General features: G+C 38.0%; 1 protein-coding gene across 2 annotated transcripts in view; it reads left to right on the top strand.

Moving 5' to 3' along the window:
- MGAT5 (mannosyl (alpha-1,6-)-glycoprotein beta-1,6-N-acetyl-glucosaminyltransferase) overlaps positions 1 to 18,647 on the top strand; it is a 104,438-nt gene that overhangs the window by 19,425 nt on the left and 66,366 nt on the right. For both annotated transcript variants that reach the window (XM_017740148.1, XM_008638217.2), the window contains exons 2-3: positions 12,101 to 12,488; positions 16,392 to 16,559. In XM_017740148.1, coding sequence (XP_017595637.1) covers positions 12,251 to 12,488; positions 16,392 to 16,559 — 406 coding nt within the window. In that variant the 5' untranslated portion in view covers positions 12,101 to 12,250. The remainder of the gene's footprint in view (positions 1 to 12,100; positions 12,489 to 16,391; positions 16,560 to 18,647) is intronic.

The raw sequence follows: 18,647 nt of genomic DNA, 5'->3' as shown, positions 1-18,647 counted from the left end.
CTTGTCTGTCAGGCTGCTCTTTTTAGTACCTTTTCATGTGCTTAACATTATTTTTCTTTACTCTCTCTTAGACTTGCATTTAAATATTTTCTTCCCTCATTCAGGGCATTTTTTTTTTCTTCTCCCTTCCTCACCTTTCAGTTTCTTTACCAGCTTAATACTTTGTGTTTCTTACAGTGATTTCCCCACTTGTCAGATTTTCAAGTTTACCTATTGATTTCTCTACAACTTTCTTCTCCTATCTGCTATTTTGAAATTTCATCTGTTACTGCATCAGTGAGATGCTGATGACATTTACAAGTTCTTGTTCATAATTAAAAGGAAGACCTGAGCTTTGTTTTCCTATTGATGGTAATTATTTATCTGTAATCTGTTATACCTAGAATGTGTGAATACAAAATTTCTGCCTCTTTGATTTTATTCTATTCTGATTTCCCAAAGAAACAAGGCTCTTTCAGTCATCCAATTTTTTCCTTCATACTTCCAATTCCCATTGGAATTTCAGTCAAACCAGTGGTGAAATTTCTACAAGCTTTCTGTGAACTAATAGCTGGCTGAGTAAGCCTCTGCTTGTACAGTAAGGGAAGATAGGGAATCAGAAGAGTTGGTGGAAAAAAGTGAAATGCAGAAAATTGAATTGGTATTCATCTTTGCAGTATTTGCATTTTGTTGCAGTGGTTAGGGGGCTGTAAAATGGAGCATAGCTGGTGTGGGCAGCCTTAGCAGGTTACAGAGCTGCAGGAACACAAGAAACCCTTTTTGATAAAGTTATAGCTCAGTCAGGCATGAGCCAAACTATTTTCAAGTGTGTTCATTCTCAGTAAATCTGCAATTGTGTGCTGATCTATAACCAAAATGTGTGTAAAGGAAGCGATAGGGGTTTTGTATATCTTCTTGGCCATTAACATTACAAATTGCATTATGTTGCTTGAGAGAAGAACTACAGGCAATTGATTTATGAGTTTACTTCCTTGGCGATTTCCTTGATGCATATCTATAACATGAATATGAGTGTTGTAGCTCAGAGAAGTTTAACATGTTCTCAAACATAGGTTTGCATGAGGCATGCTTTTGGAAGTGAATTGGTAACACATGGATATATAGATATATAGATATAGATATATATGTATATTTAATGGAGTACTCTTGGAGAGCACAAATTGAGTTGCTCTGTAATGAAAATATTCCAGGAATGCAAGTGATATCCTCGAATGGTTGGTATTTCATCTTTAAAACCAGAATAGATACAATCCACAGCATCGTCCTCCCAGTATTGACACCCACACGTCTGAGCTTAAATGCTTTTGGTGTGAATGTCACATCCTCAAAACCTATTGGGTTCTTTTGCAGATGTATTCCTGTTCTGCTGTGATATTTGCTCACACAAATAGAGATTTCAAGAGATAAGGTGTGATTCTATCTATTAAAGACAGACCTCAGACTTTATTTTCTGGTCTACTTAAGGATAACTTTCCTATTTGAGTTGAACTAGAACCTTGGAGAAGGAAGAGGAAACTCATGACTATTCAAGCATTCAGTATTGTAAATAATTAAATTTTCCAAGATGTTAACGTACATTTACTTTGAAACTGCATTGCAGGGGGAATAAAGATTTGCTTTCAGCACTGAAAATGAAGCTACTTTTGCTACCAAACCTTGAATGGGAGTATTGATAATAGCTTCAACAAAGCATGCTTTGGAAAGGAGGCCTTTCTAGTAATTAGGATTATTTATAAAAAGCACTGAGGCATTAAAGGAAGTTCATTACCCAAGCCATTACTGCACTGTGGACCAGAAACAGCAGATGAAATAGCTTTTTTGAGTAGATTATAACTATCTAGAGAACCTGAAAACCTGGGAGTGAGAGAGGCTAAAAAGAGGAACGTTGCTGTTAATGATGGGGTATAAGCAATGAGGAGAGCTTAGGGGGTTCTGTATGCATCCTTTAGTACTGTCTTGTGTAAAACATCATATCAGAAACCCATGCTGCTTGCTAGGACATTTTCACATTATTTTTTATCGTGGTAGTGGGCTTGTGTGTTGTCCTGCCTCTCCCTGCCTAGCAGTAGTCTGGAGAGAAACCACAAAGGCCTATTACTAATTCATTTTCCTTCTGCTGCCTGTGCCGGCTGTTTTCTACCCGGCACTTCTTTCTTTTTTTCCCCATTTAGCTTTGTTAGAGCTACAGCTGAAACAGAGCTATTCCTCAGAGTTTGCCAGTACAAGTTGTTCTACAGCTGTCTAGGGATGCTGAAAGAGGGGAGGCTGTTTTCCACCTACTCAAAATAGTTCAGAAGTTGTGCCCTACGATAAACTAAGTACAGCTCATTCTTTTGCAAAGGAAACTTGTGTAGTTTATTAGATCCTGCAGATGGCTGGAAAGCTGATGCCCTCCCAGCAGTGCAGTGGTTATAGTCAGTGACAGGTTAGAATGTGGTCAAGCTTGCCCTCACTCGCTCTCCTTTGAAAATACTGTCATTCAATATTTGTTGTACTTTCTCACAAAGCTTTAAAATGCATAGCAGCATTGCGAGAATCATGTGCAGAGAGGTTTTTTTTTTGAAGTCTCATGTTATTACTGTTTTCTTGTGGCCGGATGGATGGATCAGAACTGTGTAGATAGTGAAACTTTTGTCTAATGCTTCCTCTGACATTATTTTCAAGCCCGTTGATCTGAAGTCCTGTGACTGTAGGTTTCTAACCGGGCTTCATTGCACATGTACAGAACTCCATTTATGTCCCTTTAAATATTTTAACATCTCTGTGTGACAGATTGTTGCTACTTACAAAGAGAAATTAGAAACATTGGCAGTTTTCATTCTTTCATTTCAATTATAAGTGCTTCTCTAATCTTTGGTGGTAACAGCTGTTGACAAATACCAGTGTTGAGCAACAGGATATATGCAGGAAAGAGGTTAAAAATATTTTGCTGCCCTACTAACTTTTGAATTAGATATGAAGCAAATTACAATTTCATCCTTTCAATAATAAAGCAAAGGTCCTAAATGCAGAGTGATGGAATAATCAGCAGCACTGTTGCTTCCAAACAGGTGACAGTGTTGAAATTTTAATTCCATTAAATTTTTTACTCTGGAGATGCAGCTTGTACTTTCAGCCATTTGTCTAGCCACATAGGCTGGAATGCGTTCAATATGCTTGCCAAGAACAAATCCATTGGAAGAAATGTTATACTTTGACCCAAGTTCAAGAAATTCTAAAGCAACAAAAGATAAATATTTCTGAACATTTTTTAATGTTTAGCTTAGCTGTTTACTTTTTTTTGTCCTCCCTGTGATCTGATATGCACGTGTTTAATAGCACGAACATAAAAAATTTCTATATATTTATTTCTGCTTTCCTCTATTTTAATATGACTCTGCTGTTTTTTCCCTTGGTGTTTGTCCTTTGCAAAAAGTTTGTGTGTAGAAACCTGTAGCAAAAATTAACTTAAATGCAATTTAATGAGAATTTATTTTTGTTTTGATTATCTACAATTCCCAACAAATGGTAGAAAATTCAAGAAAGTTAACTCTTTTACACAGACGTACTTATATTCTATATTATCTGTTTTCTATTTTTGAAAAACTTTTTCATAAGGTGTAGTGAGTATTTTGAACATGAACATGTTTGGATCTTTCCTTGGAACTTGTATTTATTTTTGGCTGTCTGTCTGGGGTCCAGCACAATTGCTGAAGACTGCATTTAGTTTGTTGACCATGGATTCGACAGGGGATGATACCTGGGCATCCACATTGATGAGAGCTTTCTTGCTGAATACAAAGAGGGTTTTGACTTCCCTCTGAGAGTTGGACAGAGCTCCTTTTGAGAGTTGCTTGTTTTTCCTCTTGGACAGACCACAAGATGTGATGTAACAGGCTGATTTGTGGTTAATAGCAGAGGGTGAGATTGGAGCCTGGAGTATCAGCTTGACACAAGAAATTAGCTAATGGATCCAATTTCTATATAATAAACCTAGTTGTTCTTGGCGTACCTCATAATTTGGTTGCTTTGATTATAAGCTGAAGTTAATTTTATTATTCATTAAAAATAAATAAAGTTTTCTGCATAAGTTCATAGCAATGCTTGCAGCTCTTGCTCTTGCACAGATACCCTGTGCCCTAAAGAAATGGGAGAGCATTACCAGAAGCACACATGGGATTGCTGTGGAGGAACCAAGGATGTTTTGCTCATGACTTTGGAGATCATCCAGGTGATCTGAAAAGTGTGAGGCCCTGCTTCTCTGCAGGTGCCATGGGTTTTGCACTTCAGAGGCCAAATGCCAAATGTAAAATTGAGAATGACATAAGAGGATGTCATATATTAGTCTTTGAGTGAGGGGAGTTGCAAGAAGGGGAAGAGAAAAATAAATGTACTTTATGCACACTATAGAAATATGATAAAACTTATTGGCCATGAGTCCTTTTATAAAATTCGTTAAAATTAATGAAGTCACTTAAAGGTTTGTTTGTGCAGTGGACTTCAGGGACTCTTGAAGCCATGAAAGCATGTCTCATGGAGACTTTTTTCACTGGTTTTAGGGATTTTGTAGATGATGACTGGGACTCTCAGGCTCTGTAAGTTACTTTCTTGCAAAAAAAACCTCAACCGAAACCCAGAAAAAACCAAAAACTGTTTCTTAATCTCTCGGTCAGCATGCTGACCAAAATGTTCTTTTCAGTGAGAAAATGCTATTTTGGGCATATGGTTTTAATGCAGCAGCAAGATGAAGGTTATTAATATTTCCTGTCCTTTGACTGTAAATGGCTGTAAAAATGTACACTTCTTTTGCCTCTTCAAGGTCAGGAATGTTTCTGATTTTTTGAAGTTCACTGAAGTCCTATTCCTAGTCCTAACATTCATTTGGTTTATAGAAAGATCCAGTGAGTTTGTGATTATGTTCTTAAATGCATTGCTTGGAGCATTTCTAACCAGTAAAAAGTATGTGTACCATAAGGATTTCAATGCATAAGGATTTTTCCTTATGGATTTTCCTCTAATCCTTTTTCCCTTCGTCTGCTGTGTTCTCCCCTTTTTTGCTCTTTCCTCCCTGAAGTATCACAGTAAGCAAACTGCGTGAAAGGAAGAACATCAGATGATTTAATTTCTGTAGGACTGAACTACAGCAAGTGATGTGCTAGGTAGAAAACTGGAAACACTTCAGAGTGCTCTGCGAAAGCACAGACCCACATGAGGGAATTAAGGTGGGATGCCTCCCAAATTGTTTCTAAGTGGGGGAATTTATTTTTGAAAGAGAAGGAAAGCTGCTTGCTCAAGATGAATATTTACTTGTTTTTATGGCACCTTATCAGAGACTGCTTTCCCTTCCTTCAACTTTCATCCCACCACCTCCTGCTAATTTGTACTACATGCACATGCACAAAAGCAAACGTGGCTCCCCAACCTAAAAAAACCCCAAACCTGGAGTATTTATACTCATATTCTCCCTCAGTCCATCTGTCCTGCTGCTTCTGTTGTGACCCAGTGTTGTTTTGCTTTTCTCACTTCATGGGATTACACCCCAAATTGCCTCTTCAGGCACAGTACATGGTGCCACATCAGCTGTAGATGGGTGGTGAGCGAGAAGACACAGTGACATCTGTCAGCTAGAGGAAGAGAATGGGTTGGCAGAAACATTGCTGAAAATAACATTGAGCAGCAGAAGGAACAGCAAAACCAAGACTCCATAATACAGTTAAGGGAAATGGTTTCATGCATTTATTTATTTTCTATATTAAGGAATGTAAATTATAAAATGTGTAGTTAGCAAATGTGTGCATAAATCTGGTATAGCTGCATGATTTTTTCAGCTACCTCTTCTTCCTGAGGAGCCTGTGAGGTGTGTAGGGAGTATGTACAGCCTCAACCAGTTGAAAGCCCTCACCTAGCCTTAGGACGTGCAGATCTGGGTTAGTATTATCAGCTTTGATGGTATGCTTCTGCTCCTTCCAGGACATTCTATCACCTTTTCTATCAGAAAAGGTGACTTTTATTGGACTGATCACAACTGAATGAAGAAAGTTTATTTTAGAATTAACAAAAATGCTTTGAGGTGCCTTCAAATTTATGACTTGATCTATTGAAATGAATGTTCTTTTGTTTCTGTGACCCAGTCAGGCAGGATACAGCACGTGGCACCCTGAGCAGGTGTGGATTTGGCCTTTGGTTGTCCTGCTGTCTGACCTCTGCTTTATGCATTTGACATGGTCAGTGGCTGAACAGCAGCTAAACTGCTTCTGAACGCTCCTTGTAACTGAGGACCTTAAGTTTTGTTTAGGTGTGGATAGTTTAATGTTAGTGGAGTATGTTTCCTAAGTATATTGGTTAATTAATTGCAGTGTCAGTACTGGAGTCAAAATGTGTGTGGTACAAAGACACTTGACAATGGTATGAGCACACATTGTGTCTAAATGCAAGTAATCTTATCAGAAATCAGGCTTCTTTTTCTCTTCTCTGATCCTGTCTTATCTTCTACCAACAGAGCATGTGACTGTTCTTTGATTTCACTCGCCTGCATTAAGTAGGAGGCTGTAGCTTATCCCATTGTTAATGGTGTTTTGAAAGAAGGAAAGGTAGATTGAGCCTCCAAAAGGACTAAGGGAAGCCAACATCTCACAATCACAGCACAGACTGCACTGTTTCAGAACACAGATTGGCCAGCTGGGGTGAGACATCAGCTGCGATATTCCCGCAGGAATAAACAACTGCAATACCAGGAAATCCATTAATTTGCATTCAGTTGAGTTATGGTGCACATCTGTTTAGGCAATGCAGCTGCAGTAGAAGGCTGTGGTTAACATCAGCCTGGAATTCTAGTTTATGTATACTGGAAGTTTGTCTGGCTTAAACTCTTAAAACGTAGCACTCCCAGTTTGGACTCATTACTCCTAGAAAAGAGGTTTTAGAGTATTGCCTATCCATTTTAGGATGTATTGCATCAGCTTCTGCATGAGGCATGACTCCTGGCATCCCTTAGCAGAGGAGGTCAGGGATATGGCAGGTGTTTTCACTCACCCTGTGTTTGCTGGCTGTAGCTCCAGTGTGCTGGCAGCCCACTGGCTTCACACTTGAATTATCATCAGCTTTTAGGTTAACACGCCCTTGGTAAGAACAGAGGAGGGTCACGTCTTGATGTTTGTCCTTGGCTGGTCTGTAACAACTTGTCCTACAGAATCAAACAGCTGCAAACAGAAGGGCAGCTTGCCCTCTTCAGGAAACAATCTGGAAAATAGGTCAGTATTTTCATCAGGATCCTGATGTGAGGGGTTTAAGAGCACCTCTTGGAGGTGCTCTTATGAGACAATAAAACTGTGGAGAGTCAGGCAGGGTGGCATGAGGCTGCATCTGAATACACATTGTTTGTGTCTGGATGGATATATGTAAGAGGAGAATGAGAGATTGCTGTGACTGAAGGTTTAGAAGGCTGATGAAACAAAGCAGTTTTAAAACTGCTAAAGTTGCTAAAGGCTGGGTTGTACTCATTCCTGTTTTGCTCATTACCACTGCACAGTCAAAGCAATTAGTCTGTAAAAGTCTCACCATAAATTGTGAGCAGAAGGTACCACAGAACTGGTGCCACAGGCCTTGATGGGCCTGTCACAGGTGCCTTTTCTTGTTGCTTAGCAATCCTATGCCTCCTTTTCAGCTTTTGCTCCTATTAAAAGAAAAGCAGATTTTTTTTTCCAAAATTCAGGGTTACACCCCATCAGTGACTAGTGATTGACCATCACTGAGTAGCTCACAGTTTTGGGACCTCTCCTTTTGACCTGTGCCCATGTTTTCCAGCCCTTGGTTCTTATCTAATATCTAAGCTGTTTGCTGTAACAAGAGGCACCTGGTGCACAGCTCTAGCTCATACAATTGTTCCTGGAATAATTTCTTAAGCATAAAAGGTCAGAATTTGGGGCTTGCATGTTTGGCATTGGAATGCAAACCTTTTCCTGGGAGTGGTAATACTATTTTTACTGAGCCACTTGGTACAAAAATGTATATAAATTTTTTACTAGTCATCATGTGTAATGTTGCTTATGTTTGAGTTTGTAACAAACTAATAATTAAATACCACTCAAGCTGCTGGTTTTTTGGGTGCAAAAGCTTCTTCTTTGACTACAGACAATTAAGGTTTTAGAACTGTGTAACTACTGATGAACGGTGCATTCAACTGATGAACAGTTTAATCCTGAGTATCCTGATTTAATCCTGAGTATCCTGAGGATAGTGGTATTCCAAGCTTACCCTAAGTACTATTTCTAATATAGGTACAGATTGGACAGAGAATATCAAGCTGGGTCTATGTACATACTTATAAAGAGACTTTGCTTAATCTCTTGTAGATGATTAATTCTCCTTTTTAAAACTTAAAGAGGAATACGTGGATATGTGTCACCAAAATCTGTTCACATGAAGATGAGCTGTTTGTACTCTAATTTGAGCATTAGAAAAAAAAAAAAAAATTAAATCTTACAATGCGGAGAAATGTGAAATGTGTGGTTTTCACCGCGGATGTACTATGGATCACTTTAACATTGGAATACTTATCTGAGATGATTCTTAATAGTGTGAGGTTTTTTCTATACCAATGACATCAGCATGGTAATGTTATCCTCTCTAACTAGTGAACTGACCAGCTGTTGCACAGGGGTATATTAAATACAGAATAGAGAAAATGTGTTTCTAATGAAGCTATATAATAGTACTTTTAGTATTTTAAAATTCTTGTGCCTGTGTAAATGGGTATAAGGTTAGCCCTTTTTCAAAGAAATAAGTGAATCGTTTTTGTTCAGGGTAGGGGCAGTTGTGTTGTAAATTGTGGCATGTTTTTCACAGAAGATGTAACTAGACTGTTTAAAAACAACCCCCAAAACCCCAAACAACCTCCTTCCTTCCATCCCCCAGTATGTTGTTTCAGTTGTGGTGGGATTTTGGCTGGTTAGAGTTGAATTTGAGAAAGAACATAACAAAGATGCTGTTTATTAGAAGTGTTCTTGCCTCGTATATCCTTTCACTTTCATCCTGTTCTTCACACTTTCTGTTTAGTTTTTGTACACTAGCTGTTCTGACTAAGTCAGGAGGAATTCTCTTCCTAACAGTTTCACAAACAAACTCACACTGTAACATCCAGTTTCCAGAGGGTGGCTGGAATTATTTCAAGAGATGTCTTAGAGTGGGACCACATCTTTCCAAAGCTTAAAAAAGGGGTGGGGAGTGGGTGCAAAAAAAGCACCTGTCATTCTTTAGAGGTTCCCATATCCTCTTCAGATATGTGTGTCTGGAGACTAGACTAGGAAAATGCCTTACTAGTTAACAGGATTGCCTCCTTCGGGAACATTTATTAGGTGTGCAGGAGAATAAGGGAAATATACCACCGCCTGAAGTTTTGGAATGTCTTGGTATGGGCAGAGAGATAATTTGTCAGTCAAAATCCATCAATGATTATAGTAGACAAATGTGTGTTTATTGCTTCAGCTCTTGCTCAGTTCAGTTATTAATTTCCTGTCAAAACAGAAATATACAGAGACATTTCTGTGCTGCTGTCTTCATGCATTCCACATCACCCCTTGATATCTTCTGTCCACTGTCCACTTAGATACCAAATAATGACTCATTATAGGTATGTGGTAATCATTTACTGGGGAATAGTTGTGTTGCAGTCCTTGACAGCTGTCAAATCTGGGATTAAATATATACCAAAATCAGTTCAGCTGGCCATGGAAGGGCTGGGAAGCACAGGGATTCTGCTGTGCACGTTATAAACCTCCATGGCCACCAGCAGTGCTGTAAAGTTAATTAGTTAACTACCTGTTGTTGAGCACTCAAGTTGCTGGCCACTGGAATTGCTTGTGGAAAAATAGGGCTGGTTGGTGACATTTGGGTTTGGGGTTTTCTGTTTGTTGAAATAGTGGGGGCCATTCTTCTCTCTGTCAATGAATTTTAGTCCTTTCTTATGGCAAAAGCTTAATATTTGCTGTCGACCTTCTTACTGTTTTTGAGTGGATTTAAGATTTATTTTTCTGTTGATAAATAGAACAGAAAAGTCAACAGCTCTGTTTAAGTCAATCATTCTCATAGTTCAGTGTCATTATGCTGTTTCTTATAGCATCTTTGTTTCAGTTCTAGAACTTTAAAAAGAAGACTGGAATACTTGCAGTTTTAATTGCTGTTTTTAGTGTTAATTATGTTCAGAGGTTGGTTTTTTTCCCTAAACAACTAGTCATAAATAATCATTAACACTTGTCTGTTAAAATATGGTGGTGATAGGTTTACTTTCTTATTCAGTGTTTTCTGCTTCACAAACAAGTGGTAATTGGGGAAGGAATACTGACTGTTTAACTACAGATCTTATTGCTGTAGAGGATGCTGTCAGTGCTTACTTAAAGTTAAGTCACTGAGGGAGTTTATCTTGAATATTTTAGATTTCTTTTTAAAGTTGTGATGTTATTTTAAACTATGGAATTTTCTATATTTTATCGCACCCCATATTGCAAAAGAATAGTAAAACGTTCAGTTTTTAATGAAATAACAATATTCTACTATTCAGTCAGCCCAAAAATATCCCAAGGCTATAGTTAAATAAACAGAAAGAAGTAAAACTTCTCCCTGCCATTTCTTGGAAAATTAACTGAAATGTATGGGGTACATCATTAAACAGAGTCCTTAATTTTCCCTGTTGAGACTGTTCATTTTCTTTACTGAGATACTTTCTGTGTGAAAAAAGTCTGCTTGAGGGCTTTATGATGTTTTTCATTGTACTTGCAGTTAATTTCTCTGCCCCATTCCTCCTTAAGCAAAAGATGCCTGCAGATTGTTCTTTTAGCAACATGAGTGCGCAGGACAGTGTCTGCCTTGCCTGCTTTTAGTTCAAGTAATGCACCTTCACTTCTACAGTCAATCAGTGATGTGAAATGTGCACACTCAAGACATGTTGAAGATAAATGCTCCAAAAGTATTTGTGTCCTGCTGCAAAACTCCTGGTTCAGCTGGAAGCAGAAGATCCATAGGGAATTTTAACAAGCAGGGAGCACTGGGCATCTGAGTAATTATCCTATTAAGGCAGAGCAACATCTGCATTATCTGTGCAAGCGCAGAATGGAAGGGAACATTATGTTCTCTAATCCTGTCTGGGAGCATTATGAAGTTAAAAGGATAACATTTTACCAAATCTGTGTTCTAACATGATAGGTTACACTTATTACCTTTTAATTACATCCCTTCTAGTTGGACTTTAAGCTAAGGACCCGTCCTCTAACTCTCATCCCAGACCATTTCTTGCCTTTGGATTGTTTATGCCAGATTTTATAATTAAGTTTACCTTGAAAAGTTGGTCCTACTGTATCTTGAAGGCCTTCATTGCAATTCTTTTTCCCTTGTGTACAGAAAGCTCTGAGAATATTAGTTTATGTACAAAAGACGTGTTGCAGCATTCAGAAGTTTGTGTTTTCAATTTAGTTGCAAAGAGCAAACTTGTTGGAGGATGTTTTATGGATGAGGAGTAACTATGCACAGCAGAGGCCACACATGAGCAGGACATTATTGCAGCCTCCCAACTGCTTGCAGTGGAAGCCACGAGAGTGTATTGGCTTAAATAATGTAGATTTCTTCTTTCCTCTTTACCCCTGAGGGAGTCTGATTTCCTGATCACCTATCTAGCCATATGCTGTAGCTCTTGCCAGGAACCCCAAGCAGTGTCACTGCCAGCTAAAATTACTTGTTTTCTGAGAACTGAGTTACACTGAGAATTGTCTTAAATTGCTGCACTGGCAACATTGCAAAGTTTTGCATGCACACACACAAATAAATATGTAACAGCAGCCCTACTTTGAAATACACCTTAGAAACCTCTTCAGGCAGGGAATTTGATCCAGATCCTGTGAGATGTTCTCCTCCTGCTCAGGTGCATCGCTCCTCCTTTGTTGTCTTTCCAGTGCTTTTCTCAGCTTCTTTTTGCTCTGGCTACTCCAGTACAATGATGTGATATGCAAATTAAGCATTTACAAAGCAAGCATATTGTCTACTCCTGGTTTGTACCACTTAGAGGGAAGAGCTAGTGTGGCCAGTAAAAACTTCAGGTGTGCTAACTATGCTTTTTTCTCTTCTCTTGCAACAGGATGGAACTGAAATACAGATATGTGTTGACAAAGGAGTTGGAATAAGACTGAGTCCTGCTCTGTGATATTTATATACCTGGACCATGAACTTGCTGTTTGTCTTCATGCTTTAGGAACCTTTGTAGTAACTGTGTGGAGCTGTTGGAATCATGGCATTCTCTCCATGGAAGCTGTCCTCTCAGAAACTTGGCTTTTTTCTGGTGACATTTGGTTTTATTTGGGGAATGATGCTTCTGCATTTTACTATTCAGCAACAAACACAACACGAAAGCAGTTCAGTCCTGCGTGAGCAAATTTTGGATCTCAGCAAAAGATACATCAAAGCGTTAGCTGAAGAAAATAAAAATGTTGTTGATGGGCCTTATGTTGGGACAGTGACAGCATATGGTAAGTGTGTTCTCTGGGTTATTTGATAATCTGATTAAGGCTTTCTCCTCAGTTGTCCAAACATTTTACTTCATAATGCCGCTCAATTGGCAGTACTTTACCCTGTGTGTTTTCTGTACAGATGGAGAAAATGCTCTTCCCTTGTAAGTATGAAGTGGGACAAATTTTATGTTTCCAATCATTTGGAAATGAAGCTGTCAGCTAATTTTTATTACATCTGTCTAGTAGCTCTATCTAATATGCCTTACGTTATTTGTTAGAACTCAGTTTTAAAAAACTTTTTTGGTGTTTGCAAGAAACTTGGGAGGCTTTTCAGTTTTCGTTTCAGTGATCTAAGAAATTCCCTGTGGAAAAACTTGCCTTAGTTATAAAATGGAGACCTGCTATATTTATTTCTTCTTCTTTCCCATTTAACTTCTTTGTTCAGTCAATTTACTTAATGTTTAAGTTTACTTATCTGGTATAATCTTAAATTAAGCTTAAATATATCCTATTTGCCTCAGGGCGGAAAACTCTGTGAGTTTAAGTGCTTTTTTTGGCAATAGGTTTTAATGCTTATTCTCTTCCAGTTTGTACAGGAAAGTTAAGTTTTTGTGCATGTGTCAGACAAAGCAAGCAGAAAAGAATGAAGCTTATTACCAGAAAATATTACTAAATAAAATAATCAAATTTCAGGTTACGTGTTGTTCCTTTCCATTCTGTTAAGATCACATAATACACCTTACTTGTTTAGCAGTTTTTAGACTCGCTTTCTTTCCTACTTACCTATGCACTTCCAGGCTGTCTGGAAAACTAATTAGTCATCTAGATTTGTTTTCTTTTATAGTTGTCTTAATATTCAGCTCTGAAGAAATTGAGTAGATAGTTTTTGTATGCTTAGACAAAGAATATGGACTAGGATGCAACAGATAGATAGAAAAGCTGCACCTTTTTCTCTAGTTTTCTCTTAATGCTCTGTACTTTTTGGCTCATGCAATGAAAACATCCTCCTGGAAGGTTCTCTCTGTGTCTTGTTTCTGTCACCACTCCTTTTTCCTCTAAAAACCAAATCTTAAGAGTTTGTGTGCTTTTGCTTGCCTGTAAGCCTGAGATTATTTTCCCCAACATAGCTAACAATTATATTGCTTCATTGCTTGAATAACAACCTGCTCTTATTCTGTACCTCCACGTTTGTGGCTGCATGTTGAACTATACTGGAATTGTAGCCTTACAAAGCAACACAAGCAAAACAGTGGTACTAGATCAATACTTGAGTTGAGGCTGTCCAAGCAAGTAGAGATCCCTAGAGGATTGTGTGACTAGGCTCAAAACAAAACTTTATCTGCTGTATAGCCATAACCAGTGTCCTGTTACTGTGCCAAGGGTGTTTGATGGTAGGTGAATTGAAGAAAATGGACAACAAACCCCAAACAATCTGGCTGCAGATATTGAAGGTAACTGCATTAATATGGGTACAAGATATCCATAAGCTAAGTTCCCCCTGCAGCTTGTTGCCTGTGGCATTAATTTCCTGTTCCAAATCCTGCTGAGGAATAGTTGACTTGCCTCCAAACACTGGTCAAGATCCTGAGGAGAAGTTAAACTGCATTTGGAAGCAGGTGAAATAACTTTCTAACACTTCTGTGAAGGGAAAGATAAGGTTTGCGTAGAAATTTCAAGTCCATGGCTGAGAAGATTTTTAAGATTAAAGACTTAAAATTTAAGTTTGGTCAGGTGTTTTTAACAAAGTAGTTTGGAAAGATGCAAAATAATGGTAATGCAGTTATTTGAAATATTTCAGGGAAAAGCACTCTGATGAGTGAATAACGCCATATTAAATAATACTTTATGAAACTGGGTAAGGTAATTACTTAATAAGTTAATTTGTCCTGTTTGGCATACCAAATGACTTGTTGCCAGCAAATAATCAGGTTAGCTTTTCAGAAATAAGCACATTAATGATGGATGTTAATAATAATTGGTAGAGGTTTCTGCAGTATTCTGTGAAAATTATTGCTCTTGCTTATTTAGCCTTTTTATTTTTCTTAATGTTATCCTCTGATTGCTTTAAGTGAGCAAAGTCATGATTTCCATGTTCAGGAATAAATTTAATGTTTACTTGATTTGGCTGCTTTTACCCACCTGAAAGGTTTTCAGTCATTCCTTATTGTGGTTGCACAGCTTGTTTACTTTCTCACTTTTTCTTTCTACCTGTCAGGTAGGTGGATCAAACATTTTCCTTTCAAAAGTTATAGTTCAGATATACACAGTGAATATTGGATTTTTCTTTATAGCAGTAAAGAGTTCTTTTACAAAAATTCTATGAATCTGTGCTTCTGCCCTCCCCTTCTCAAACTAGCCTCCACTTGCCTTTTTGTTCTGACAAGCTGTCTCTCATATCAGTGTTTTGGTATCAGAACTAAAAAATAATAAATTTTTACCTTTTCTGTCTTTCTGATCTGTGTATGCCTTTATGTAAGTTATGTTTCTTCCTTACTGTTTCCTAAATTATTTTTACTACTTTTTTTCCTAGATTTTTTTCCTCCTTCTGTACTGTGGTTTTGTTCATGTTAAGTCCATTCTTCCCTTTTCTTCTGCACACTATGGCATTAAATGACTTCTGGACCCCATTTAAAATAGTCCGAATGTGTGGACTAGTGCTTCAGATTCCATCTTCTGATCTTTTCGGGACAAAGGAAAACACAGTAACAATGAGAAAGGCTTTCTTTATGGCACCAAGGAATAAATATAACTCTCATTTGGAGAAAAGAATTACGAGTTTTCAAAAGTAATAGCATTTCCTTATTTAGTCTCTCATTTGCACAAGAATTGAGATAGTCGTGGGAAAAATAAAAAAAGCACAGAATGAACGTGGCAAAAATACAACGGATGTATGGAGAAGTTTTCTGTTACAGATGATTCTAAAGTTGTGTAAAACAGAAAATATATTATACTAGTACACATGCAATTATTTTATGTAATTAAATGGAAAAATAATGTAAATTTCTCATACCAAATTCTTTAGTCTTTACAAGGATAAATGAACAAAGGACAATAGTGTCTTTTTTGGCTTGTTGCCATTATAATTATAGAGTTTAATCTGATAGTGGTCTAGTTTTCTCCTCTTGCCCACAGTTCTTTTAACTTGCCAAACTGTCTTGTGTTCCTTCAAGGAATCTGAACAAAATAAAAGCCAAGGAAAAAAATATCAGAGAACTCTTTCCGTTTTGTCATTTGATATGCAAATTCCTGTTACTGTTCATTGCTTTCCATGCCAAGGAAGTGCTGTGTCAGACCAAACAGAGACAATCACCAACAGACTGAAGAAAGGAAACATGATTTTGGTGTTTTGTGAATACAACAGAAAGGTTGAGCTTAACTTTTTTTTGTTTTGTTTTAATTTGCCAGTTCAGAAGCTGGTTATGTGGAGGAGATGCAGGAGAAGGTTTTTGTGCTGGCTCAAAGCTGTTCTTTCTGGGAAGGGGATTTTTGTTCCCTTCGTGACTGAGTATCAACAGACTGTTCCTCTGATGGTGCTTGACTACGGATTTAGGTTTAGACTCTCTATTATTTAAGCAGCTTCTTATTACTTGAGCCATTGCAAACCAAGCATTTTTCTGTTCCCATAAAGACACACATTTCACCTTGAATGTGGATATCTATATGAGTTGCAGTGTACTTTGTTAAATAGACAGGCTGACAAGTTCCATGGCCAGGGAAACTTGTATCTTAGGCTGAACAAAGTAGGGAACATGAGTGTATAGAGCTGGTAATAGCAAAGATTTGCACTGAGAAAGTCTCCCTCTCTCTTTCTCTCTCTCTCTCTAGATATATTTATCTCCAGTCTCATTCTTGTATCTGTTTTCTGATTCTGTCTGACAAGTGTGTATTGCATTATTAAGCAGTTTAACTTTTCATTTGCAGATTTGAAGAAGACACTTGCTGTCCTGTTGGATAATATCTTGCAGCGCATTGGGAAGCTGGAGTCCAAGGTGGAAAATCTTGTACTTAATGGAACAGGAGCAAACTCGACCAACAATACTACCACTTCTGCTCCCAGCTTAGGAGCAGCTGAAAAGCTTAATGTAGCAGGTGTGTACAGCAATTACTGAAACTATTTATGGGCTGTTTAATCTGAACCTTTTCTCTCTTGACCATGACATGATTTTTCAGTGTTAGATATTTGGAATGTCTTAGAAAACAAAATTTGAAGTCAGCTTTATCAATGACAATCTGAAGTCCAAGCTTAGAGGAAGATCTTTCTTCTGTGGTAACTTGCCCACATTAGAAAAATCAAATTCTCTGCTAAAGGGAATAGTCTCCCCATTTATAGTAGATGCTTCATGCTTTAAATGGTTGCACTGCATAATGATGAAACTGAGGAGATCTTTTCTCTCTAAGCCTAACTATTTTGGCTGGTATCAATCTACTCTGCCATTCTTCCATATGCACATTATTGATTATTAATGGAAAGAAAACATTTATTATATTTGTTCATCATGATTTAAAAATGTCTTCCCCTACAGTGTTTCATGGCTCTTAGGATTTGACACAGAGAGATGACCTACCTGGTAACTTCAGTTAAAATAAAAACATGTTTTGCGATGACATTTGAAGTCACTAATTTTGTCTTCAATGAATGGACTGTTTTGTTCTGCCACCAAGTCGACACAGATACTGGCTGTCCTGACTCATAGGAAGGTCTGAGTCTAAGTCTGATGATCTTTACAGTCCCAAAAAGAGAACAGACCAGAAAAGTTAAGGCAACTTGGCAAATAAGTTGATAACTGTGCTCCTATGTCTTGTCTGTCCTTGGGTTTCCTGCAAAAATAAATACTTCTGTTGAGAAGGTGTTACTTGCTTAAATTGGTCAAAATAGAGAAGCAAATGCTACCTTTGGTAGGAAAATGCCACTGGAACAAGTGTAGGAAAGCAGATTTGCGAGTGATTGACTGATGACAGACAGTATGGCAGCAGAGTTGCTCTCAGCTGCTCAGTCCTGACTGCATTGGTCTGTACCAGGGTGCTAAAGTCATGTTATCTCTTGGTCAGACAGACCTTTCCCTCCCCCCATCTGTCTTGTCTTGGTTAAACCGAAGGCAGATCAGGAACAAGTACCTGAAGAGGTGCAGCACCTGCAGGGTGCTGACAGGGTAAACCACGTTCCTGCCACAAAGCATCCAGCACAAGATCTTGGTTGGAAAAACTTCTACTGAGATGGAAAGTGAGCAAGTACAGCACTGTTAAGAGTTTCTGGGCCGTATATAAAACGAAAAACGTCCCTGTATGTTTCCTTTCGTAGCTGGACAAAAGAGACTTGATGCTGTTATTTCCTTAGACTTGCAGATAATTGGAACAGGCATACTCATGTTGTTGCTTTAAAGTTTATAGGCAAAGGTTCATTGTTCTTACCTGAATAGGAAACATCTTTCATCAGTTCTTAGGGTGATTTGAATGTTGTTTATTATTCTTGGAGTGGGCTAGATTCACAGTTTTGGTATTCAGGAGCAACATTGAAGGAGACTGGTAAGAGTTTTCCATTTGCAGTGTTTGCAGTACTTAGTGCTGCCTGAGGCTTGCTCCGTGGCAAAGAACGCAATTCCTCTTATTAGAGCTGCAGGTTTTTTACCTTTGACTCTTGGTACACCGAATTTAAAATGTCTGAACGTTTAACAGCAGCAACAGGAAAAACCTTTAGGTAAGAGTTTTTTAGGGTTTGATTAATGTATTGTTCTGATGACTAGATAATGTCACTGCTCAGGTACCTCCAGGCTGGATAGTACCAAGGGTTAGAGTAGAGCTTGAAGCTAATCCCTGTGTTAAGTGCCTGCTCTTCATCCATTTGAAGCAATCAGTGGCAATTGCTCAGATCAGAGGCAGCCAAATGGAAATGAAAAACTTGTTTCTACTTCTTCCTTTGTGGCAGTTTCCTGACAGCACACTCTGGAAGCCATATGATTCCAGCATAATCATAATATAAATATCTTCTCTGTTAGGAAGGAATTGTTCAGAAAATAAGCTAGGTGAGGACATCGTGATTACAATACCAGTGTTGGTTTTGTCTATAATATTTCAACAACATCCCTTGTATATTGTGTTAGAGCAATTGAGGTAATCTGAAAATTGTGGTAAAGGCATTTTGTTACCCAACAATTTGTCATTTTACTGAAGTTGAAACAT

The sequence above is a fragment of the Corvus brachyrhynchos genome, unplaced genomic scaffold (genome assembly GCF_000691975.1).
Source record: "Corvus brachyrhynchos isolate BGI_N302 unplaced genomic scaffold, ASM69197v1 scaffold126, whole genome shotgun sequence".
NCBI lineage: Eukaryota > Metazoa > Chordata > Aves > Passeriformes > Corvidae > Corvus > Corvus brachyrhynchos.
This window is presented reverse-complemented; position numbering and strand designations above follow the sequence as displayed.